Source organism: Anarhichas minor, unplaced genomic scaffold (genome assembly GCF_050575085.1).
Source record: "Anarhichas minor isolate MPS153535 unplaced genomic scaffold, ASM5057508v1 ptg000004l, whole genome shotgun sequence".
Taxonomy (NCBI): Eukaryota; Metazoa; Chordata; class Actinopteri; order Perciformes; family Anarhichadidae; genus Anarhichas; species Anarhichas minor.
The window spans coordinates 4,799,434-4,824,190 of NW_027466450.1; the positions used below are offsets into that span (position 1 = coordinate 4,799,434).

At 41.8% G+C, this 24,757-nt stretch overlaps 2 protein-coding genes across 2 annotated transcripts; both read right to left on the reverse strand.

Moving 5' to 3' along the window:
• Window positions 1-1,903: 1,903 nt before the first annotated feature.
• gpr156 (G protein-coupled receptor 156) lies at window positions 1,904-12,650 on the reverse strand. The gene is made up of 10 exons (XM_076107081.1): window positions 12,426-12,650; window positions 9,752-9,904; window positions 6,572-6,699; window positions 6,337-6,472; window positions 6,142-6,252; window positions 5,753-5,878; window positions 5,358-5,453; window positions 4,977-5,213; window positions 4,303-4,461; window positions 1,904-3,802 (listed from the first exon to the last, which is right to left on the reverse strand). The coding sequence occupies exons 2-10, from the start codon at window positions 9,866-9,868 to the stop codon at window positions 2,429-2,431; spliced, it is 2,484 nt and encodes an 827-aa protein (XP_075963196.1). The 5' UTR covers window positions 9,869-9,904; window positions 12,426-12,650; the 3' UTR covers window positions 1,904-2,428.
• A 4,185-nt stretch (window positions 12,651-16,835) lies between these two features.
• lrrc58b (leucine rich repeat containing 58b) lies at window positions 16,836-24,738 on the reverse strand. Its single transcript, XM_076107082.1, has 4 exons — window positions 23,973-24,738; window positions 19,601-19,729; window positions 19,181-19,458; window positions 16,836-18,782 (listed from the first exon to the last, which is right to left on the reverse strand). The coding sequence occupies exons 1-4, from the start codon at window positions 24,587-24,589 to the stop codon at window positions 18,589-18,591; spliced, it is 1,218 nt and encodes a 405-aa protein (XP_075963197.1). The 5' UTR covers window positions 24,590-24,738; the 3' UTR covers window positions 16,836-18,588.
• Between the last annotated feature and the right edge of the window lie 19 nt (window positions 24,739-24,757).

Genomic DNA, 24,757 nt, shown 5'->3' on the forward strand with positions numbered 1-24,757 from the left:
TCATAATGCTTAGTAATTTTAATAATGTGTGTGAATACGTGCATGGCTGCCTTGTCACACTACAAGTCTTTATTCAGGTTATTGTCAACCCTACATCGTTATCTTTTATGCACTAACCTATACTTTCCAACAGGCTGACCTTTATAAAGGGTTTATAATTCGGAACTAATTGCTTTATTAATGGTATATCATTTATCACACCACTATATCACTCCCTTTGCACTACCCTCATTCCCTTGGACTAGGCCTACCTTAACTCTTAACACCACAGCTTAGGGCATAATGTTAGTGATTTTGTACACGTTGTATACATGCATAACTGTATATTTTCCATCGTAAATAAAGTGGTTTCTTCTTTCAGTGCAACTATCACTGTTTTTGCCTTATTTGTAGCCCACATTTCGTCTGTGTGTAGCATGGAGGGGGCTAAAACAGCATCTCTCCTTCCTGCCTAATGACAACAAAGCTGAGCCTTGACTCTTTACTCACCCAGTAGATCAGCTGTTAATGAGAACACATTTTGTGTTGCCAGGTTGTTGGTTTCTTGTTTCTCTTTGGTGTAATGTTGTTATAAATGTTGGTAAGCCATTAATACTGAAAATATTGTTGGTGATAATAAAGTTGTTAATAAATCAACTTTCGTCCGGATCCAGTGAAAACCATTTTACAAGTGAAGTGGTCGTACAGTCCAATAAGTTAAAGGAATTTTTCACAATCTGGCAACCCATTTTTGTTATTATTACAGCAAGGGCTATAAACTGATGAAAGAGCATTAGTAAATAATTGATTAACTATTAATAAAGCCAATAGTTACAACTTATAAACCCATTATAAAGGGTTCCTGAAGGTCAACTAATCACTCTCTTTTATTCAGTATGTAATACGTGTTCAAGGAGGTAGATAGCTATGGACTATCGTGTTATTTTGAGAAAGAAATGTGATTGACAACTCTTTTATTATATTTTTATCATTATACGTCAGTTATCCCCATCTTGAACAGAATGCGGGTCACTTGGCTGGAAAGTCTTTTCTCCTGCACAGTGATGCTGGTAGTCTGTCTTTTGTGTGGGTTATTTATACTCTGTTATGCTCTATATCAAAAGGAATTTCTCCCAGGCTGCCCTTCAAAGGTTCATATGCAGAATAGAGAGCAGTGGCGTCTCAAAAATAGGCAGCAGAGCAGAAGTAACGCAAGACGCTGTTTTCCCTTCACAGCAACACCACCTCAGGCAAACACACATTGTCCCATTAGCCGAAGAAAAAATGACATAGAGACAGAGAGGAGATAGTGGAAGAGAGTGAGAGAGAGTGAGAGAGAGAGAGGCCAAGACAGGGAAGAGAAATATAAAAAAAACAGGGCGAGTAATGCTCTGTTTTTGTCTGTGTTGAAAGAATATTATGAAAACTCCCAAACTAACAAAACCTGTAGTTGGGTGTTACAGCATATGAATACAGATTGGTTTGTAGGACTCTGGGCAAAATGGGTTGAGGGAATGTGAGTGTGGGGGCCTAATAGGGACTTATTTTTGACATGTGGCCCCCAGCTGGTTAATCAGTTTTCCACTGTATAAAACCGGAGAAGATGCAGAATGAAGTGATGTGAAGTTTCATTTAAAAAGAGAGGGTTTGAAAATCTGTCTAGCATACACACAAGACACACACTCCAGATAACTGTGACCTTTGCACATTAAATACTCTTAATGAGTCAGGACAATAATACTGAGATAATAATGAAGTGTGTTAAAGTATAAGTGACCCGTTTTTATCGAGTTGCTCTGACGGTGTGGGTGTGGTGTCTCGTAAACCAGTTGTAGATTGGAAGCATCTGACAACAAACGTAGAGCATTGTAGGCAATGAAGGAGGAAAAAGCAAAACTTAAACAACAAAATGCAGACCATACAATAAAATGGCATACACTTTAAGGAATGTGTTGATAATGTAAAACAATAAAAAGGGTACAGCGAAGAATTCTGTAAACACCAAAACATCTTATTATAAATATCACAATAAATACAGCATATACACAATAGCTAATATAGAGCACATTTCAGATGTCCTGTGAAAATATATCATTTTGAACGTAAGGGATGTCATCTGACAGCAGAAATATACACATACTGCCATAAGTAATATTAAAAAGTAAACAGCGTTGTCTGCTTGTGAGCTCCAAAAGTTTTTATAAATCTAATAAAAGCACCACTCTGACCCACAATGCAAGATTCAAGAATACTAATGCTCTTGTCATACAGAATTCCAAACACATTCCTACTGAAAGTTACAAACAGATGATCTCCCATTACAGATGCACATTAGCCTAAAGCTAATTGTGCCTGCTTTATCCTAAATGCTAATTTTGCACATCGTTTCTTAGGACATTAATTCAAGTGGTGGAAATGGATGAACATGTAAAGTGCAGTCAATTTGTGCTCATACAAAGGTTGGTTTGATGTCTTCTTTGAATACCACAGGGTGTGGGGAGCGGTACAGGCTGGTGTAGTCATCGTACTCGCTGTCAGAGGAGTCTGAGGAGCTGTCTGATGACAGGAGAGAGCCTCGCTGCAGGCAGGAGTCACAGTAGGGACGGTGGTAGTAATCGTAGTCTGTTGAGCTGCTAGAGTCAGAGTCCCAGTAGCCACAGGAGTCTCTAATGTGTCTATGGTGCCGCTTATTATCACCACCTAATTCCAGATCAGGTGGAGCTGTGTGATCTGCGCACGGCAAGACTGAGCGTCTTTGGGACCTTGAAATATGACTCCGAACTTTCCTTATCGCTTCATTCCCTTCCTCATCCTCCTCCTCCTCCAGCTCGAAGTCAGGGTTGTGAACCTGGAGGAGGGTACCATCCACAGTGACCCTATCAGGGCGCTTGCCTGGAGTTTGGAGTTCACAGTTTTCCCTTATCTTTTCACATCCAGCAGCCTCTGACCCTGCATAGAAACAGGGAGGGGCCAACCCTTTTCTGCAGGAGTGGAAGGGCGGCCGACGTTTCCTCATCGCATAGGGGGAGATGCTGGGGTAGCGGAAGAGAACAGGTCGATGAGGAGTGCGCGGTGTGCGGAGGGAGAGAGGGGAAAGAGCAGAGGCTTCGGTAAATTTTAGCTGAGAGGGCGTTCTGGGTGTTCTGGACGTCTGACCGGGTGATCGAAGTGCAATTTCCATGACTGCATCCACACTAAGCTCCTGGAGGATCTCCTGCAACTGCTCGCTGCTTACAAAACCAGTTGGTATGGCATTTGGTCCCAGCTGGGATGTTAGGCCACTCTGATTGTTGAAAGTTTCAAACTGAGAAGGGTTTAACCCTCTACGGGATTGTAGGGAAGTGACAAAGTGAACCGTGTCTTCTGCTGTCCTGAGTGAGCCAGGGGACTTGAGGGACAAGGGTTGTTTGAGATCCTCCCTTGTTCCCTTCCCAGCTGTGTCTCTACCTGTGAGCCCAGCGGTAGAGACACCTCTCTGGTTTTCACTATCATACATATCATGAGGGAGAAGAGAGGAAGCAGCAATAGGGGCTGAGGAGCTTTGAGCAGATGGAGGCTCAGAGGACGGCGTATCAGCAGCAGCAGTGAGGTGAGAGTAGAGATGTGGCGGCGAGAGTTGGGATTTAGTGTCTCTCTGAGGTAGAGAAGAAGAAGCGGGGCCGTTAGACTGAAGCTCTGTGGTCTGAGTGGAGGTGGAGTTGAGGTTGGTGTTGAAAGAGTCCAGGTTCTGGTCCTCGGGTAGCTGGCTGGCTGACATGAGTCGCAGGAGTTTATCCTTGGCGTTGTTCACCTGCTCCTGCAGACTGTCAATCACAACGCTCTTCTGGAAATTGTAACAAAAAACACAAGCTTGAACACTCCGACACATATAGCATTAAAGAATCTTGTCAAGCAATTTCCAACGTAGGTTATTGCAACAGGTTAAGTGCAGTGGTTTAGTGCAAGTCCCAGCCAACAGACATCCTTAATAAAAAGAGAGAGTGAACGTATAATCTGTCCGGCAACATGTTTTCGAGGGATTGTTGCCAGTTTGAGATCACTACTGGCTTCACTCATCATGTCTAATGAATTTTCAAGCAAGTCTGGGAAAATTAATTGACCGAACTTAAAAAAACTTTGTCCAACAACAACAAACAACACAAGACAAACTAAAAACTATAAAAGTTGTGTTTTTTATTCAATGAAAAATTGTAAGAATTGACAACGAATTAAAACAAATATGTATCGTCACATTATAAGGCAATTCAAGACCTAGGTCCATAAGACCAGCTCATAAATTATTTGATATTCTTAGTAATTAGTAGATTCAAAATTATATAGTACCTCAGTAAGGAGTTTTTTCATGGAGTTGTTCTCCCCCAACAGGTAGTACATCTCATCCTGGCTGTACACCGAGGGCTGGCTCTTACTGGGGCTGCTGAAATACTTGGCCATCTGACTTGGGTTGTTCTGGTCCTCTTCAAACTGCCGCCACTGAGTCAGCTGCATGTTGGTGAAACAGTGTGTCACGCTAACTTTCAGCTATAGATACATTACACACACTAGTAATTAATCCAGGACCATTTCACACAAGACTTTTTGACCAGGTGTGTTTGAGCGGATTACTCACTTTTCAAATATTTCCTTCCTTTCCACTGAAGATGCATTCCTTTGTTGTGACATACATCCACTGCCAGACACTTAGAGAGTCATAAACCTGTTTGCAATATCCTACGTGGTTTTGACTCATTCACACCTTCTGTGTGAGTCACATTTCACTGACAGAAATGGCAAATTGATACGCATATAGAGAATAGAGGTTCGGGCACCACAGACACTCATAGATTTTACTACTTTTGTTAAGACTAAGAGAGAAAGTCATACGTCTGTCATTCATGTGTCTATGTAGAGTTTCTGCCTGTCGGATTGACTGCTGGTTTCCAGACATAGTATCTTATGATTAGATGACAATTCTGCCTAAAAGATTCATGTGTGTATCTTGAGCTATTTTGTCTTACCTGAGGCACAAACAGCATGCAGTTGGTAACCAGTGTGCAGATGAAAATGGCTCCAGCCACAGTGCTATAAACCAGATTGGGCCAGGCGTGCAGGAAGATGGACACAGGGACGGCCACAGCCGAAAAGAGGGTGACCAAAGTGACGGCTGTCATGATGGTGGGAGACTGGTTGACGGGAGGGTGGCTGACATTGCTGGTCAACCCAGCAAGATAAGTCCCATAGAGGAGAAGACAACCCTATGGAGAAAAGTGGGGAAAAGGTAAAGACAAAGGCCACAGAAAATGTAAATCAATAAATCATATCACCATTACAATGAAGGAATCTCTATTTTATTGAAATCTAATGTAAAATTGCATTTCAATGAAATAGAGATTACTTACCTTCTGAACAGCAATAATGACAACCCACAGATCCGAGTATACAGAGGAGCAGGTCTCCAGCCGAGACAAAGAGTAGGAAATGTCTCTCTCCACCAGCTAGAGCAGGAAAAAATGTATAGTATCAGTGGGTTGCAACCTGGATAAATGTGGTTATGTCACCAACACGTCTATAATTAATTACATTAGAGGATTGGGAAGTTTGTGATTTCGCAGTCACAAAGTAAAACTTGCTTGCAATTTCATTAAAAAAATAAAACAATTGTTATTTGACATCAATAAACAATTGGATGAAAAAAGGTCATAATCCTCAAACTGTTCTGTAATCAAACAACACAATCTTTACTTGTTTTACAACTTTCTTTTCCGCCCCACAGAAAACCACCATTGAATTCTACCTTGACAACAGCTCCGACAGATCGTGAACACCTGATCGGGTCTGTGAGGTTCCAGGTGGTGAGAACCAGCATGTCCACCACGATCAACAGAGCCACCATGCCCATCAGCTGGATGTCTCGGATTATCTGAGGCAGAAGGTAAAGTCCCCAATCACTTCAATGTCATACAACAAATGTAACACTCTGGGAGACCCCAGTTACGGAACACTGTCAATAATAACTTTTTTGGAAGTGATATATAAAAGGAAGTTATGGAAAAAAACAAGAGAGCATTTACCAAGGTTTAGCAATCCTCTAAATCTGTAAATCCCCAAAAATCATTCAGTATGTGGATCCAGGTTTGCATCAAGAAAATAAAGACAATACAAAGGCTGGGGGAGCATTCCTACCACTCTCTTGTCAGGCACTCGCTGGGTGAACACTCTGTACAGTCTCCACGTCTTCCCCAAAATTGGGCCAAACACCAGGGTACTTCCGACACAAAGAGTCCACATCCGAGCCTGGAGGAGAGAGCACTGCATAAATATCCAACAATGATCTATCCAACAACATAATGAAGGATTGAGGGAGACTGCAGGCCTTACTTGTAGCACAGCTGTGGATGCTCCACCTTGTGATTGTGATCGTTCCCCAACGGCAAACAAGAAGCCGCTGCTGTAGGTGAGGACACTTCCAAAGAGAGTCAAGACATTCAGGTTGGGACTGGACATCTTCACTATCCTGATAATACAACATGTGCAAACACACACACACAATTGATCAGTTAATTCAGCAAATATATTTTTAATGTTTATAGATGTGTTTCTCTTTGTAGACTACCTGTTGTTTTTGAAGCGCATGGTGAAGAGCAGGAAGCAGAAAGCCAGCAGGATTCCACAGGAGAGCAGCGTCCACACCACAGCACTCAACACTGGGGAGAGAGACAGCCTTGGGAACTCCACGGCCATCTGCACACACATGCAAACGCAAACTCCTCAAAATCCAATCCAAATATTACAGGTGTGTAGCTGATATACATGTGCATTATTTGATTACTGTTTTTATATGTTCTGAACCCTCCATTTTGTAAATGTGATGTAAAAGCAACAAAAAGAAGTACACAGGATTCAGATGAATTAACACACTTTATTAAGGCAAACAGAACAGCAATAAACATGCTGGACCTTATCTTTCATTTGAAAATTGGAGATGATTAAAAAAAAAACAGTTGAAAGCAACATGAAGAGATGAAATGTCAGATTTCAGACGTTGACAGGCAAGATGATCAGAGGAGCAGAGTTGACTCCGCCATGATTACGCCGAGGGTTAAAGTAGGGGAAAAGTCTTTCATTGAATGAGTATCCAGTGAATGAGTAGATATGAGAAGCAGATTCTGCGTCATAAAAAGAAACCTGCCCCCACTCCAGATCCACATACACCCCGACTCTCTGGGGCTTCCCGACCAAAGGCACACGGATAGGAGTGCTGCTGAGGGCCCAGTAGCTCTTGTCTTTCCTCATCCCCAGGGCCCAGTAGCCTGTCTCAGGGTTAAGTATATTCCCTCCTTTTCTGTTGACGGATTGAAGCCCAACTCCAATATCCCACTGTGTCTTGCCTTTCACCTGGACTTCGTAGTACAACCTGCGTGAGGAGAAACCCTCCTTTCCCAAAACACTGACACCAGGGTAAAATCTCTCCGGATTGTCCGGGAGGCTCAGCGCTACATCACAGTGAAACACCTGTTTCTTGTTTTCAGACAGCACCAGTTTGGGATGAGCTGTATCAGGGTCCAGAGTCACATCCACAGCACACTGCTGAGCCCTCTGAAATTCGGTCTCACATAGCCTCTTCACCTCAGCCTTTACTGTCTCCTCCAGCTGACACGCTACTCTCCTGACTGTTCTCCTGACCGTGCCCACATACACAGCACTCTCTACACAGGTAGCAGACCAGTCTTTGATGGCTGGCAGTGTGGAGACAGCTGGAAAGCTGTGGATAAGAAAGAAGTCGTCTTTGGTGTGTGAGAGCTGCTCCAGCTCAGCGTTTCTCCGTCTCAGCTCATTGATCTCCCGCTCCAGCTCCATGATGAGTCCTCTGGCATTGCCTTCAATTTGCCTCTGCTTTGCACCAATCACCTCCACCACTTCAGCTTGACCTTTCTGGATAAAGTGGAGCAGATTGTTGAAGACTTGCATACTCTCTTCAATCTCTCTTTCTGTGTTTCCTCTGCTGAGCTGAACAGTTTGATTGATGTCGCTGATTTTCTCATGTCGGACATTAATCATTTCTTCCACTTCTGCATTTATCCTTCCGATTTGAGCTCTCCTGTCACTGCTCTCATCCTCTATAGGTACAGTGTGATGAGCACTGTGGTCTCTCTTAATACAGATCTGGCACACATAAGTCTGGTCAGTGTTACAGAACAGGTCCAGCAGTTTTGCATGCTTCTTACACACTCTGTCTTGCATGTTCATTATGGGGTTGATCAGGTGATGTTTCTTAAAGGTGTTTAGGACATGATGGGGCTCCAGGTGAGTCTCACAGAAGGAGGCACAGCAGTCCAGGCATGATTTAAGAGCCTTGATTCCTTTTCCAACGCACACATCGCATGAAACTTCTCCTTTATGGCTTGAATACTGGTCCACGGTACGGACTTTTTCTTCGTCTTTCTTTTCCAATGAATTCTTGAACTGGGAAGCCACCTCAGATATGAAGGTGTTAACTTTGAGCTCAGGCCTCCTGTAGAACTTCTGCTTGCACATGGGGCACTGCGACAGATTAGCACTCTGCCAGTATCCTTGTATGCAGTCCCTGCAGAAGTTGTGCCCACAAGGAGTGGAGACTGGTTGGTTGAACAAATCCAGACAGATGGGGCAAAGAAGCTGCTCCTCAGTCAGCACACTGCCAACAGCAGCCATTTCTGGGAACACATCCAGAAAGAAAAGCAGGTGGGATTTTAAAGAAAAGTTTGTCTCTGGTCCTTTCCATTATACTATTAGGTTTAGAAACAGTTGTGCCTGGTGAGCTGTCTACGTCCATGAATAGCAACAAATGCATGGTGTTACATTTCATCACAGGATATTTCCTTCTAGCTGAACAATTTATGTGAACTGAGTTCTACAGAAACTAATAAAAAAGAATTGTTATGACTTTAAAATAAAATAAAACAGTATATTAAAATATAATATAGTCACATAATCACCATAAAGCAAATCACCATAAAGCAAAGCACAGGGTTCCCTTCCCCTTTGAGCGTGTTGAAACTGACAAATGCATAAATTAACATCATAAAGCATGAAAGAAATCAAAGAGATAACTTACCTCGCTTTACGTGGTGTAGCACGGAGAGGAAAGGAGTCTACATGAGAGTGCTTGTGTTCCCTGACACAGTGGCTCTACTACTTTGGTTTCTATTTGCAAAGTCACATTAGACTTTCTTGTGCCCGCCTCATGTTGCTGGTCTCCACTCACCCTTCTCTTAAAGGCACCAGCAACTATGATGATACTAAACATAGCTTCACTAGCCCAATGGCTTTACATGTCTAGATCTCTACTATTGAACTGTCTTCTCAAGTGGTACATAACACATTTCTAGTATGCTTTTATTCAATGTATTTTCATTTGTGTGGGTGGTTTCGGTGATGAAAGATGGAAATTCCCCACATTTTAAGCCATAGGTCCAAGTTTATCAAGAGCAGTGAATGTTTTGCCAAAAACTGCAAGTGATAACTAATCGGAAGTTTAAAATGTAAGTTGCATTGTATGAAATTCAGCCTTGTGTGAATAATGTGATTCATTTCTTACATGCACTGTCAAAATAATCAACAACATATGTATGTACATGTACATATGTCTTTAACCTTAACCTTTAGGAGGGCCAAAAATATTCTGTTGATCAGCCATGCTGGATTTAAGAAAGCTATGTCTGCTATGTCTGTGTGTGGTTGTGTGTGTGTGTGTGTGTGTGTGTGTGTGTGTGTGTGTGTGTGTGTGTGTGTGTGTGTGTGTGTGAGTGATTACCGTGCTGAGACTACATAGTCTCTGCAGAATGTCGAGACCCTCCTGCCTGTTGACTCCTGAGTGGATGAAGCAGAGTGTGGAATCACACTGGGAGCTGCAGTTCAGCTTAGGCTCCATTACTGACCCCAGTCCGTCCACTTTCACACACAAATCCTGAGGAACAAACAGACGATAAGACGGATATGATGACATGAAAATTGTTCTTTGTAAAACTGACTTGCAACCATTCAGAGGGAAAATGCATACATTCTTTGCACCTTTTTCAGTCAAAACATTTTCACTGCACCTTTATATATCTTAAAAATGAGAGCACTCTGAGCTCCAAAACAACAAGCACTGGACCGCAGAGAAACACATTTTTTATGAAGTCCTGCTTCTTTTTTAAGGTCACACAAATTAGTTGTAAGACTTTTAGCCACCACAGTGTGGTGCTATGACGGAAACCTCCGAGAGGAGGATTTTTGCAAGCATGGAAGTGATTTTGCACATCATTGATATTACACCAAGTAAAAAGCTTGAGATTAGAAACACAAATAAACCCAACAGACATTAAGTTTAGGGTGAAATCAAGGTTAGAATGGAAATGCCCAAATAGTGTCAATTATTTACCACCACAGAACTAAACCGAGGAGGCAGTACTCGGCCTGTGTGACAGGAAGCATGTGGGATTCTGCTTATCCTCAATTTCCACCAGCACTACGTCATTACTGAGGTGAACCAGTCAACACAGGAACGCTCTCTGCTGTGATAAACATTTGTGCATCACGCGAAAGGGTGAGCGAAACTAAAGAAAATGTAACACAATCAATATGTCAAAAGCCCTCATTTGCAGTTTTACTGAGGACCATATAATCTGCAATTAACCAGGTTATTTAAGGCCCCTAAAACCGAAATCAAACTTTGGAGAGTATCACCAAACAACTGTTTGTCACTCTTGCCACAGGCATTTTTATGAGGCTACCTGTGCTGCACTGACATGTTGCGGATTTAATTATGCGGCATGGTATCACCCGATACTCTGAGCTATAACACAGGCTGAGAGTCTGATGTATACGCTGCAGTGACTCAGCTGCATGTTGTCGAGACCATGGATGACCACTTGTATCGATACAAGTGTGTGTGTTATTAGACATCACACATCTCGTCATTGTCTGGAGAATGACAAAGATACCCAAAGCACTCTGGGATAGTTGGATTATGGGATTCAATCAAAACACAGCTGTGTGAGAAGTCTTTGACTTGCATTTGACTTTTGGACGTAAACTATATGTTAATCCACCCAACATGAGACGGAGATGTTCTATTTGACAGACTCCTTTGGTGTACGTTATTGAGTGAAGAACGGTGTCCACAGAACAATGAAGCCCGCTGGGCAGCATATCTGGGAAACGTCTGGAGTTCCTGTTCATGTCCTGTCGTCACTTTCCAAGTATAGATCACAGTTCTGCTGCTTTCCGCAGGGAAAGATGACAGAGAGAGGCATTTCCTCTGTTTTTTTCAAAATCCTGCCTCTGTAGCTTTCAGTTTGGGAGAAAACCGCCACCCTGCAGAAGTCAACAAAGGTCAACAGAGCCCTTCCCCAGACTGAGTCAGGTTTTACGGACATGTTATTCACTGTTCAGAATCATCTTGAGGAGTGTCTTTTGAAGTCCTGAAGAATAAACCGCAAGTTGCTCCTCAGCTGTCTCTGTATTCCTTGTTTAAATCTAGGGCGGGCCTAATGAGTGTAGCTCAGCTCCACTTGGTAACTTGCCCTTGGGTCTCTCTTTAAATCTTTTTTTTTTTCTTCTTGTATGTGTCTAACTATGTGCAATATTTCACCCATTTCTGACAAACCTCTGCACTCAGAGAGAATTGAGTTTTCCATGGCTTTCACCAAATTTTGAATATACTGCATGGAGTAAAGCCCATTCATCATCCTGTCAGTCTCACTGTTTCTCTTAAGATTGTAACCATGGGCGCTGCCAGAGGTAAAGCCCGGTTCAGAGGCCAATATTGAAACATTCCTCCTCAGTTAGTAATCCGTTTATACGTTTATTCTTTAAGCCGAGTTAGAATACAATTACTGCACTGAAGGTCCGGCACACGTCATTTCTGGGCACATGGTGCCTTTTACAGCCCCCCCCCCCCAAATTTGTCAAAATTCCATCAGAAGTCATCTTTGATAACTGGGGAGTCTGCGCTTGTGCTGTATGAAACCACGTGACCATTTCAAGCTAAACACCTGAGGAAATGCGTCACAGCAGGGATGAAACTTTTGGTGTGTACACATTAATTACTAGTTAGCATATTAGTTCACGGACGCGTTCTGTGGGAAACTAGAGACTTATACCTACTTGTTGTAATAATAATATTAAGAAGAAGAAGAATATAAATAGTTAAGTTATGAAGCATTTATTTACAGACTTCATGGACGTCATGGAGCATTAAATTGAACTAATGCATAATCTAGGCCTGTGATCTCCATCAACAGCGCATAAATTAATCAACTGTTTATTTAAGCGATCTTACTTGGTGAAAGTATGCGTAAAAACATGTGTTCACCCAGTGCTGCATCGATGCAGCGGCACGGTAAACTATCAAACTTGTCAATCAAATCACTTGAGAGGAAATTAAGACGTAGACCAGTGAAGGAGGAAAGAAAAGAGACCAAGAAAAATCTAAAAAAGCAAACCTCGGTCTCCAGAGCGCACAGAGGATCGCATCGTCTCGTCCCGCTTCAGGCTCCATCGCGCAAGGCTGAGAAAGTTATTAACAATCGGAAATAAATGACAGAATAATATGTTATCTAACATAGCTACAAAGGTCCCATTACTGCAGACGTGTAATGAATCCCACGACACAATATGTCCGTCAAACTGTCAGTCCTACAGCCCGGGAAGATCCCGTCAGTCAGGAAAAGTTCACCACACTGCCGGAGTTTTCATTTAAGCTTTGAGGGAGGGAGGGAGGAGTGTGTGTGTGTGTGTGTGTGTGTGTGTGTGTGTGTGTGTGTGTCACGGACATAGGGTGTGTAATCTCTCTCTCTCTCTCTCTCTCTCTCTCTTTTGTGAGGTTTCCAGCTCCAACTGCCCACCAAATGGGTTTCAGAGTGTGATGTGACCCATGTGGTGCAGGAGGGCTGTGACAGTGTGGGTGCAGGGGGAGCCTCGGGGGACTGGGTGGCATATAGGACAAGGCGGAACACTAAACAAATATACTGAATAACAGCACTTGTTTTAATGGAAAGACAAACACAAGCCATCTCTATTTTGTTTTCCAAAAGCAGGCCTCCGTTAGGGATGGCCGACAGATTGTCAAAATAGCTGGTTGGCTGGTAAAACACATCAAAAAAAAAAGGAGCTTCTGTCTGAGAGAAATATTTCTGCATTCGTTCCACCAGCCATAAGAGGCATAGAGGTGTTATTAAGATGTCATGGAGATTTATAGTGTGAGCACACACACACAGGGTCATTCCTGATGAGGGAGTGTCACCATCACTGACAGCAGCTGTTAGTGGGGAGCAGAAACACAGACAAATTTAAAAAAGAGATCATGCAAATATTCATTCAGCCAGTCATCGACCTCACCATTCATTCACACTCTCTCTTTCAAATGTTTGGTTTTGTAATAATAATGGGATTCAGTGACAAGGTCCAGCAGAATGCAGGAGACATTTTTTCAAAACAAAGTTTTAATTGTAAGAATACTTTTTAGTTAAAAAATCTAAGGAGCTGTAAACATGTAAGCATTGGGAAGATCATGCCATTAGGTTAAGCATGACAATCAATCAAATACATGCAACACTCTTCTATTTAGTGTCATGCTATGTACCTGACAACGGGATCCTCTGTTAACTAATCCTGGTACTGTGGTGGGGTCCTTCGATAATATGCGTCCACAGTCATGTTTTATAGTAAAAAACACACACACAAAAAACAATAACAAATATGCAACTAATCAGTCAGCTGAACTCTAGCAGAAAATGAGACAATAGCCTCTAAACTCAACATTTTCGCTTGTGCCTTCAGATCAAATGACACCACGCGAGCGCTCCCATTGAGGGACTGAAACACAGTTGCCAGCTCTGTTACACCCAAAGCGTGGCAATCACTCTCAGGTTTCCCTCAAGATCAGGTTCAAGATGGACTGCACCAGCGGCAGGTGGACTGCACCGATCCTCAGATTACCAGGATCTTGAATATTTCATGGGGACATGTGGCTGTTGCTCAAAAAGCACAAGTCAAAGAGGAGCAGCATGGCAGGCAGGACGAAAAGGATGAAACAGGACACATGTCGTGCTTCTGAGGTTTACCGGGGATCAATTCTAACACAAAAGACTCGCCACCTTTTTATGGATTGCCACATTGTGCACATGTATCAGCTGGAAGTTCACCAACCAAAATAAATAACAAGCAAAAGCTTTTAAGCCAGTGACACACCATTTCCTGTTGAACAATTCCTGACAGGCAGCACCACCGTTTCCTGACGTGGAAGCATCTGCAGCTGTGAGTCAACATCTGACCACAGTGTCAGCCAGTCCCAGCATTCTGTGTTTGAGACTGTGTGGGCGTAAACGCATTGTTCAGTGTGTGAGTGAGGCAACACTAACCCCCTACGGCCCTACACTGTCCTTGCCAGAGCCTGGACGCTCCCCTGTGACATGCCCAGGTTTGCCCAATAACATACCCAAAGACAAATCCCTCTATGGAAGGTTGCGGCTCCTCCTGCAGTGTTGCTATGGATCTGGATTACCACCGCCGGATCAAGGCTCCCCTGCAGGCTCCAGTCCTTGTGTATGTACGAATAAATAGATAATGATGATAGCTGACCCTGTGAATGAGTTGATGTAGAAATGAGCTCAGAAGCAGTTTAGCAAATTATAACATTTAATAATGATGTACTTAAATCTGCTTTAGTTGTTTTTTAGGGGTTTTAACATACTGAAGATAGAAGTTGAGACCATGATTCTCTAAATCGTTCGCTAATGATCGTAATTGATTTGAAATGGCTTGTAGAAACATCATTAGCAAGGCAGCAGTAGTTGACCTGAATGGATCACAGGACTCCTGTAACCAATCCTCATTAGCCTATTTATTCCTGTATTTATTCATACAATTATTTATGCATTTAATTATTTATTGATATTTAAGTCATTTTTCATCCTCCGTAACTATTTACAGTTTCAACATATAAAAAGCAACATTAGCATTTATTTGGAGTTGTGTGTGTCCACAATTATTCACTCTCATTTTAGCTCTGTTTTGATCCGCCAACATCTGAGGGAAATATCGACTGTTAAGCTGCTAAATGCTTCAATAAACTCATTAGCTAATTAAGAATATCAATCGAAGCAGCTATGAAGTATTTAAATTGAAGTTGTAATAACAATGTCTATTAATAATAATGTGGGAGAAGGTGCATTTGAAAGGACTCGATAAAAAGTTCTTTGACAAAAAACAAATCTCAAATCAAGGTCCACTTACAGTTTTTCCACAGCTTTCAACCACATGTCTTATCTCTCCTCAGTTATTTGTGTAATCTCCATGATGAGCAAAGAGATGCAATCAAAGTTCCAGGAAATGCTGAGGAAGATGGGGATTGAAGGCTCAAGGAAAATTGAAAAGAATACCCCAATTCCCGCGACCCCATTCATATCTGCCTTTATCACTGTGTCCAAAAAGTATTGCTCAGCTGGAGGAAGATTTTCTTACATTGTGATGTTATTACATTGTCATTTACTACAAAGACTCTGTCGAGCTGAATGAATGAGGGAATGATGTTGGGTCAAGAGTGACCGTGGCAAGAGACATTTTTCAAGTTTCAAGAGATTCACCGGGACAATCAAACATTGTTAACACAGCAGTAGATGATTATCCGCCCACCACTTCATTACTTTCCCCCTGTAACCACCTCCTCCTCCTCCCTCTAACCAGACTTTCTCCTTGAAGGAGGATTAGCTGTATAACTCTGTAGACAGCATCTGATTGTTGTGAGGGCGTCTGCAGTGTGTGTGTGGCAGTCGTGTGTAAAGGCTCAGCGGAGTGTATGTTTGAAACTTGTCATGTGTGAGGTCTGGCATGCATGTTAATGCACACCGGCAACACTGTGAGCTGATATGAGCCGGTATGCCTCTCACTGAGGGCGATAAGAGGCTTAGAGTACGCCAAAGTACTTTGCTCTTTGACCACCTGCAATACTGAATGTAATGTTCACAGTCAATGTGAAGGTAAAGAGTAACGTACCCCAATAACATGCAGCAACCAAAAACACAATTTAGATGGAATCAATCCTAAATTACAACTCATGTCAACAGGACGTGTGAGAAATTTGACCACACAGATGCATTTACTTTGCAGAGTTGCAGAGGGCTACAACAGAGACGCCATCTTCCTTCTGTGAGACTTCACTATGTGCGCACGAGCCTTAGGTGTAACGCAACTCCACAGTGTGCTAGAGTTTCCTAGGTGCCTGCTGTTGGTAGACGGGTCCTATGTGCACACGTGTTTGAAAGATAGTGAAGAAGACGGGAAAAGAAACACTGGAACCAAGCTGTGACTTGGTCACAGACCATTCAAAACAAACCAAATATGTGAAACTCAAAGCGTCCTTCTTGCCAGCCAGGCTGAAAGAAACAGCGAGGTGAAAAGAAATTGAACGAACCGCTGAGATAGGAACAGAAGGTGTGAAAAGAGACGAGAGAAGAGGAAACAAAGTAGTTAATGGCTCTTGGCAGGTGATGTTTAAGGATTAGCAGAATGCACTCGCCTTGGCATCTGTTGGTTCTGGGTTACATAGAAGGGTCTCCCAGTATTCAGCCTTGAGAATGAACTCACCTTCATATGCAAATGAACCTGGACACATTCAATCTACAAAATGGTTACACACACACACACACACACGCACACGCACGCACGCACGCACGGTTGTGGTGCAGCACAAAAACACATTTAAATATATACATCTTACCTTTCAGCAACAGGCATTACAAACTTCTAACACGATGGAAACTTAAAAAAGGTGAAACAACAAAATGAAATCTCTTTCTACATTCTCCTAAAACACATCTTTAATCAAATGACAAAAGGTCAGAATACAAACACAGTTTAAAGTTATTACAATCAGTCTTTATTATTGGCATTATATACAGTACAGTCTACTTACATTATCTGAATGGGGTACAAGTAAATACATCTTAATATATATTCTGTGTCAAGTGCCATCTATTCTGCTGCTCATTTAAATATGTAGGGTTTAACATTTGAGAAAAGGATTTCTATAAAAGCATTTCATATGGTTATAAAAAAAAAAAGTTGCTGTTAAGATGAGTATAAAAATCACTCAAAAAACTTAATCATCATAATGTTAATCTAGTCACATTTCAGGGTGCGTAGGCCTAAATCACATTTCTTCATTCTCGGATTCACTGTGGTGGAAGTCTCTATTAGTAAGGCACTTTAATGTTCTAGTGTTACTGTAACACAGAGGAGCGTTCTTCTGTTTTCTAAACATTAGGGTCTAATGTGAAGGCATGGGGCACTTTTTCCTTTTCCTTCCTCACTCGTGGACACAACCTGTCTGGGAGGCAATAACGTCTCCCAGCTTTCCATACAAGTAGGGAGACGAAGCGGTGATGTAACAGACAGTTCCAGTAGTAAATAATGGTTTCTGTCTCTAAAAGGATTAATTCCCATAAAAAAATAAAAAATAAAAAAAAAAATAAAAAAAATATCGGACTTTTCTCTCCATTCACACACACACACATCGATATTGTCTCCATTCACACACACACACACACACACACACACACACACACGCACACACACACACACACACACACACACACATCTATATTGCAGAGAAAAACTAACAGCCCTGAACGTAAACATGAAGGCTGCCACTGTGTTTCGCTGAATAGCTATTGTTTCTGTGATAACACAGTGAACCCTTTTCCCGGGTCCAACCCACATCCACTTCCTGTGAGCAAAGCGTGGACGAGCTTTCTTCCACATACTCGCACAACCCATATTCTGGATTCATGTAAGACGACTATGCCATCGTGGCAAAAACGTATCGCATCTGAATGATCGGGACACATGGCGCTGACAATCAACAGAGAAACCTGGATCTTCTAATATGGTGTGAGACAACTTAAATGCACGAAACCGTTGCCCAGCAGGACCACACACACACACAGTGTAAATAATGCCATCTCACACATCGTACCCGGTCAGTTTAGAACACTGTAGTGTTAAACTAATGTCAACGTTTCAGCAGATATATTCAAAATAAATCCCAGACTTTTTTTCTCGTTGGCATAGCAGCTTTGGTGCTCACCCAGTGAGAGAAATTTAAATGAAAGCTGGCTGACCAGTAGCCGGACAAAAAACAAATTGTTTGTATCCAAACGTGCAGAAAATGCAGAGCATCCTCTACTACAAAAGCACCAAGTGTTGTATGAAAGATAAAGTCTGCTGCCCTGAATGGAAAAGAACCCTGCCGCTCTTATCCTCGACCGTGAGACCAGCACTTTGATGGAGTCATGACTGGCAGACTGTGGATTTACATGGCTACGTGGCTCCTTTGCTCATGTTATGTAGAGTGATGTACGGATTCCATCTACAAACAAAGTTCCTTTAAATTGAGTCAACAAGTTTTCAGAGCCTCAGGAGTCATTCTGTCTACAGACGGCCACACAGGCCGACTGTAATGCAGTGTTACCGCTGGTGTTTGTATGTGAGTATGTGCGTTTATGTTAAGTCTGACAGCCAAGTTCATCTCTGTAAAAATCTTGAACAGACTGACAGACTGACAAGGCCGGCCCCATCCAGAGGTCTCAGAGGCTGCTCCATGTTGTGCTATCCCAGAAGCACCCTCTGCAGGCGGTATGCGGGCACGCTGCTCTCGTCCTCCGACTCGGCGTCACTCTGGGGGTTGGAGCTGCAGGGAGAGGTGCATTCTGGGGAGCACAGGTAGTGCATGAGGGGCAGCCGGTACTTCCCACAGAAGTCCACAAACTTGATCTGGCGCACACATGAATCAAAGTAGACACCTGGATAAAGCAGAGAGAGACAAGGAAACAAAGGGTATGTATGAACACATCAACATAGTAGATCAATATTTATATGTTGCATCATTGTCATGAACTCTGTTCTCAACGCGGGGATTGGGAAAGTTTCCCCGCCATTTTCTTTCGTAAATTACTGGACATTTTTTACTTCTTTAGGTTTGTCAGAAGTATTTAAATAAAAAAACAGTTTTTGTTTGAATTGGTCACAGTTGGCAGACATACTGTGTCTGCTTGATAAGGGGTTACAAGTGGTAAATTCGACATTGTATGGGATCACAAGCCAAAAAAGAACACATGTCAAGAACCAATGAGAGCGATATGAGAAATATTTTGACGCTAAAAACAACATTTTCTTCACATCCTATGAAAAGGCGTCTTACCGGCACACTTGGGGTTGGGGCACTTGCTGGCCAAGTCTAGGTAGTGCAGCAGGTTTGAAGGCATGTCACAGGGGTAGTAGGGCAGATTTCGGCTCTTGACGGTACGTCCTGCCAACTCCAGCAGTGACGGGGGGTCGTAGGTCATCTCCTTGACGAAGCGCACCACCAGTGGGTTGCCACGGAGACTGAGCTCCTGCAGGTGCACCAGGCAGAGGATCTCCCTCGGCAGGTAAGTCAGCAAGTTGTTGTGGAGACTTAAAGATCGCAGCGAGTGGAGCCTGGAAAGGGACAGAGGAATGATTTCACCCGACAGAACAAGTGGGGTCATTGCACATGCATATCTGGCTTTTATGTAATCTTGATATTGTTCTCTTCGGGTTTCACTGGTGAGATACCGGCAGTGTATGTGTGAGTGGTTACCTGGTGAGCTGCGGGGGGACACTTTGGATGCGGTTGTCACATAGGACCAGGTAGCTGAGCCAGGGCAGGTTAGCCACTTCTGGAGGAATGGCTGTAATGAGGTTCCCACCCAGATACAAAAGCTCCAGACTAACAGGAAAAAAAGAGACCCAAGTAATTATTAAGATCACACAGACCAGTAGAACAGAGATTTACACACTATTTTCATCTTTTGGGTGCCCACAAATTAATAAATAAAAAAAGTGATCAAATTATTCCAAACACAAAGTCAATTTCACAGCCAAAACCTGTACCATGAAGACCAGGGGTCTCATATCCCAAATGAGCCATTTTTGCCTGACTTTGACGTTGAACATTTGTAGTTTGTAATGAAAGTCGCTGCAGTGTCAGTCAGGGCAGCCATATTTATACATGAAGTTAATGTGTTATAAAAGGGAATTTCTCTGGCCAACTGAGTGACCCCAAGTCTAAAAAACTCATAAATACCACAAGGGGGAGCTAAAGATGCACGGCTACATGCTGTAGAGTTTGTGTGTGTGTGCTTCTGTTCCTTTGTGTCGAAATTTGTTTGTGGGGTCACGTTTACAAATCATCAAAAAGACAGAACAACAGAGTTCAAAATGATCTAAGACCACAGATTTCTTTTGTGCAGTACACACATTCATGTATCATCCAATCGCGATAATATATGGAATAAATATACATCCGTGTTAACTTAATTAGTACATAATGTGACGAGGGTTAGGGTCATAGAAAACCACTGCTTCCAAGTTTAGCAGACGGCTAAATGTACGTGACTGTTGTACTGAGACGTCAAAGGACCCTGGTAGGTCAATGGAGACATGGAGGGGGGTAATTGGGAGAGAAACAGAGAGACAGGGGGAGAGAAATGGATAGCTGGTCAGCAAAAGTAAGCCGTCGGGCCATCTATCTGCCTGCTGGAACTGATGACAAAGCGAGACAGGAAGCCATTATACTGTCCTTGGTGGCTGAGCACTGAGCAAGCCCCCTCTGTGACGGGCACTGAGACAGGGTCTGCTCACTGCCCTCACCGACACAGTGACACAAATCAGCTCCCACAGATGGAGAATGGTCCGCTATGGTCAGCATCAGGGACAATATAAAAAGCAACGCAAAATTTAAGCTTTTTTTTTTCCTCGGCCATTCTACCGCAGAAGCACTGGTTCTAGGTTTCTTCTCCCAACACATCATGTAGATGTTATATATGTAGATGTTATATATATATATATATATATATATATATATATATATATATATATATATATATATATATATATATATATATATATATATATATATATATATATATATATATATATATATATATATATATATATATATATATATATATATATATATATATATATATATATATATATATATATATATATATATATATATATATATATATATATATATATATATATATATATATATATATATATATATATATATATATATATATATATATATATATATATATATATATATATATATATATATATATATATATATATATATATTAATATATAATATATATATATATATATATAATGTATAATATATATATATATATATATATAATGTATGTTTTAGTGATTTAGTGACCGAGAGAAAGTGAAAACAATCTCTAAAAATGTATCGTAAATGGATACAAATAGATATTTTGACTTGAATTGGAAAAGAAGTAAAAAAGGATGAAGCTGGGAGATTACAATTACACATGATTCCAGTCAACATACAGTATGTGCCTCTAAACACGGTACAGTGGTGCAGGGATGATGTATTTTTGTAGACTGACCCCCGGAAGTTAGCATGACACTGGTTCCCTTGACAAAAAGCCAATGGGATTCTTCCATTGGATTTTGGATTATTGCAGGAAATAAGCTGTTTATGTTTATGATGCTTGTTCAGCAAGATAACACCGCCTTTATGAATTCTGAAGCGTGAATGCAATGGGCAGAAGAAAAAAGGCTTTAAACAAACTACACCATGGAGGCACTGACTTTGAGATGAGGGGAAAAAGAAATGCAAAAACGCTAATTCACTTCAGGTTTTATGACTCATTTGTGCAGGACTCTAAAAGCGTTTTAGCTTCTTGATTATTCTTAGTTAAACAAAGCTAATCAATAATTTGACACATATTGTGAGAGAAAGATCTCACTTTAATGTAAATACAATTTTATCCTTTTATTAAAAGTGTAAGACAGCAGGGCAGGGCATGTAAATAATCAAGATATTGTGAAATGAAATAGGGCTGGCTACATGTGACGATAAATCATTGTCTGCCTCTTACTCAATTCCTTACTGAATTTGCCACACTGGTGTGTGTGTGTGTGTGATAGAGTGAAGAGCCTCACGTGTCTGACCTTTGACCTGACAGTGGGTCACCACGACTTGCTACTGTTAAACTCGGGAAATGATAAGATAAAAATGATCTCATGGCTGGCCTGTCAATGTCTTCCACTCTAACAGAAAATATACATCTTCTGAAAGCTGTAAACAGACTGCTGCTCACACTTTGAGCGGTGTTTTGAAGTTAGTGTCCTTTGTTTAACTTATTTTGATTAGTTTATCACGAGTGATATTCTTTCTCCATATCTTTGACTTCCTTCACAGAATTGTGTCTCTCCTGTGAGGCCATGTGTAATCATAGCAGCGCCTCCTCCTTTATTTTCCATCAGTTTTTCTTTAATCGCTTTGAATGCATTTGACTATAATAATGAATATGTCATAACAAATATTCTATTGCACAACTTTCCGGTCATTAGTAACTACTGCTCGTATATATATATATAAATATATCTCCAGAACTACTTCTGGTTAATTACTAGAACGCAAGTGAACTTCCTGCACACACAATGAATCAAGATGTTTCTAAACGGCCTGGAAAGGATCATGACTCACACGGATCAATGTAAGAGGGGGTTGTAAAGTGGTAAATACCATTAAACCACACACCTCTTAAAGAGAGAGAAAAACAGACCATATTTAGTTAGTTAAGTTCCCTCTTCAATAACTCTACAGGTTGCGTGAGTGTGACTTTGTGATGGACCCTGTAAACAGATATGTTGTTGCCAGGTTAAATAGGTGGGTCAGCTCCTCTGACTCATGCTAAGTATCCGGTTAAGTGTGACTAAAGAGAGTTTACAGTACTTTCTACAACAACAACTGATAAAGGGGATTCAAATCTGTCCATATGGAGCACACAGATAAAAGGTCGACTCTAGCAAAACAAACCTAGAAAGCACCAAACATTTTAAATGTCAGTATGTACTGAAGAGGGGCTCATGTTTGGCTACAGAGTGGGATGGATAACATTGATTGAGTGCTGATGTAACACTGCTGATTGATTTGTCAATTATTTGATTAATCGTGTCTATTAACTATCAGATGTTTTGAATGATGCCAATCACAATTTCCTGATGACCAATAAGAGGGATCTTTTTTTTTCCTCTTCTTTTTTTTTTTTTTTTACAGTTTATAACAAATAAAACGATTAATCATCGTCAACATTAACTCTTTGCTGATCTGCTTTATCAATTATTCGACTTTTTTCAGCTGTACAGTTAATTGTCACCTACAACAAAAAACAGGAAATCAACTTGCTTTACCTTTCTGGTTGGCTGGTAGTTTTCTGTTTAAATTCCAGTCAAAAGTTGGACCATCATTGTAAATCCGTGGCTACCGGTGTGGCGTCCCAACTGGTTTTCAAACTAACTGGTTCCCGTACCGTTGTGTTTTACCCAACATCACCAAATGTGGTGCGTCTGTCGCCATATTCGTCACACAGTCACAAACATGATATTGTCGATTGTCAAGCTGCATCTTTTATCAACTGCGATGCATATGACTCTAAGTGAGCTCTTAGCAAAACAACATATAATCGATGAGGGTGCAAGTGTTTCCAGCTACATACTCATATATTACGTCAGCGTCTACGTAACATATTCGCCGCAGTTGATATGAGATGAGCCTTTAAAAAAAATCGCCAATATCATGTTCGTGAATGTGTGACTAATCTGTTGACAGAGGCAACACAATGGCTGATGTTGGGTAAACACAACGTACGGGAACCTGTTAGTTTGAAAACCAGTTGGGACGTCACACCGGTAGCGTTAATTGACATTGGAATAAACTTAATACTCTGATGAACTAAGATGGAAAAATAATATCCTCGGCAGGAATCTTAAGTGGCTTCTTCATCTCCCACCCCGTGTATTATTGTGATTTACCAATTATCTTATTATTATGGAATATCGACGTTTACATGTCCAGCAAGCTACAACGCCAGTGCTTTGCTGTAGGTTATAACCGTGACAGCTTGTGGCTTTGCCCTCCATGGACCTACCTGGTTAGATTCTCTATTTCTGCGGGTATACTCTTCAGTCTGTTTCCACCGAGTGAGAGCGACTGCAGACGGAGCAGTTTCGTACACTGAAGGGGGATCTCCTCGAAACGGTTCCCACTGAAGTTCAACACCTCCAGCTGCAGGGAGCCGAATTCTTTGGGCAGCGAGAACTCGTCCAGGCGGTTGTTCTTGGCCACAAGTGTTTTCAGCCTGGTCAGTCGCGTAACGCTCTCGCAGATGGCCGACAGTCCGTTGTTGCTGATGTCCAAAAACTCGAGGTTGGAGAAAAGGCTGACCGAGGAGGGCAGCGAGCCTAGTCGGTTGTAGTTCAAGTAGAGTTGCTTGGTGTCCCGTTTCCTCTCGTCGCTGATACTGTCAACGCCGAAAGTGTCCAGGCTCAAATGGGAAAAGTCGAGCACGCCATCGCCTACCGCAGCTGCCCCTTCGTGAGTCTCCATTATGGCGATTTTTCTTTTTAGCGTGGATTTAAACCCTGAAAGTCCTTGCAGAAGTTTTGCTGTCAGGCTGAACGCCCCCGTAAACCGATAGTTAGCTCCGGGACTTATCTGTTTTTGACATGAAGAAGGGAGGTATTTCCGTACACCCGCTCGTGACATATAACCACATCTCCGGTGGAAATGTGGGTCACTGAGTTAAAACTGAGGACAGGCTACTGCAGCTAACGTTACAGGATCATTGAATGCGTTTACGCTCTGCTACAATATAGCCGTTCTTTGACGAGAGTATATGCTTCGATGTTTAGCGATTGGCTGATTCTTGAGGCA

Bases quoted from the DNA above. Each gene is read 5' to 3' on its own strand.
- gpr156 (XM_076107081.1), bottom strand. From the start codon at position 9,868: ATGGAGCCTAAGCTGAACTGCAGCTCCCAGTGTGATTCCACACTCTGC. The intron at 5,879-6,141 runs GTAGGAATGCTC...CTTCTGCCTCAG, and splicing joins GAGTGCCTGACAAGAGAGTG to ATAATCCGAGACATCCAGCT. The intron at 4,462-4,976 runs GTAAGACAAAAT...ACCAACATGCAG, and splicing joins GCATGCTGTTTGTGCCTCAG to CTGACTCAGTGGCGGCAGTT.
- lrrc58b (XM_076107082.1), bottom strand. From the start codon at position 24,589: ATGTCACGAGCGGGTGTACGGAAATACCTCCCTTCTTCATGTCAAAAA. The intron at 19,730-23,972 runs GTAGGTCCATGG...TTTTCCTGTTAG, and splicing joins GAAATAGAGAATCTAACCAG to TCTGGAGCTTTTGTATCTGG. The intron at 18,783-19,180 runs GTAAGACGCCTT...TGCTTTATCCAG, and splicing joins CCCCAACCCCAAGTGTGCCG to GTGTCTACTTTGATTCATGT.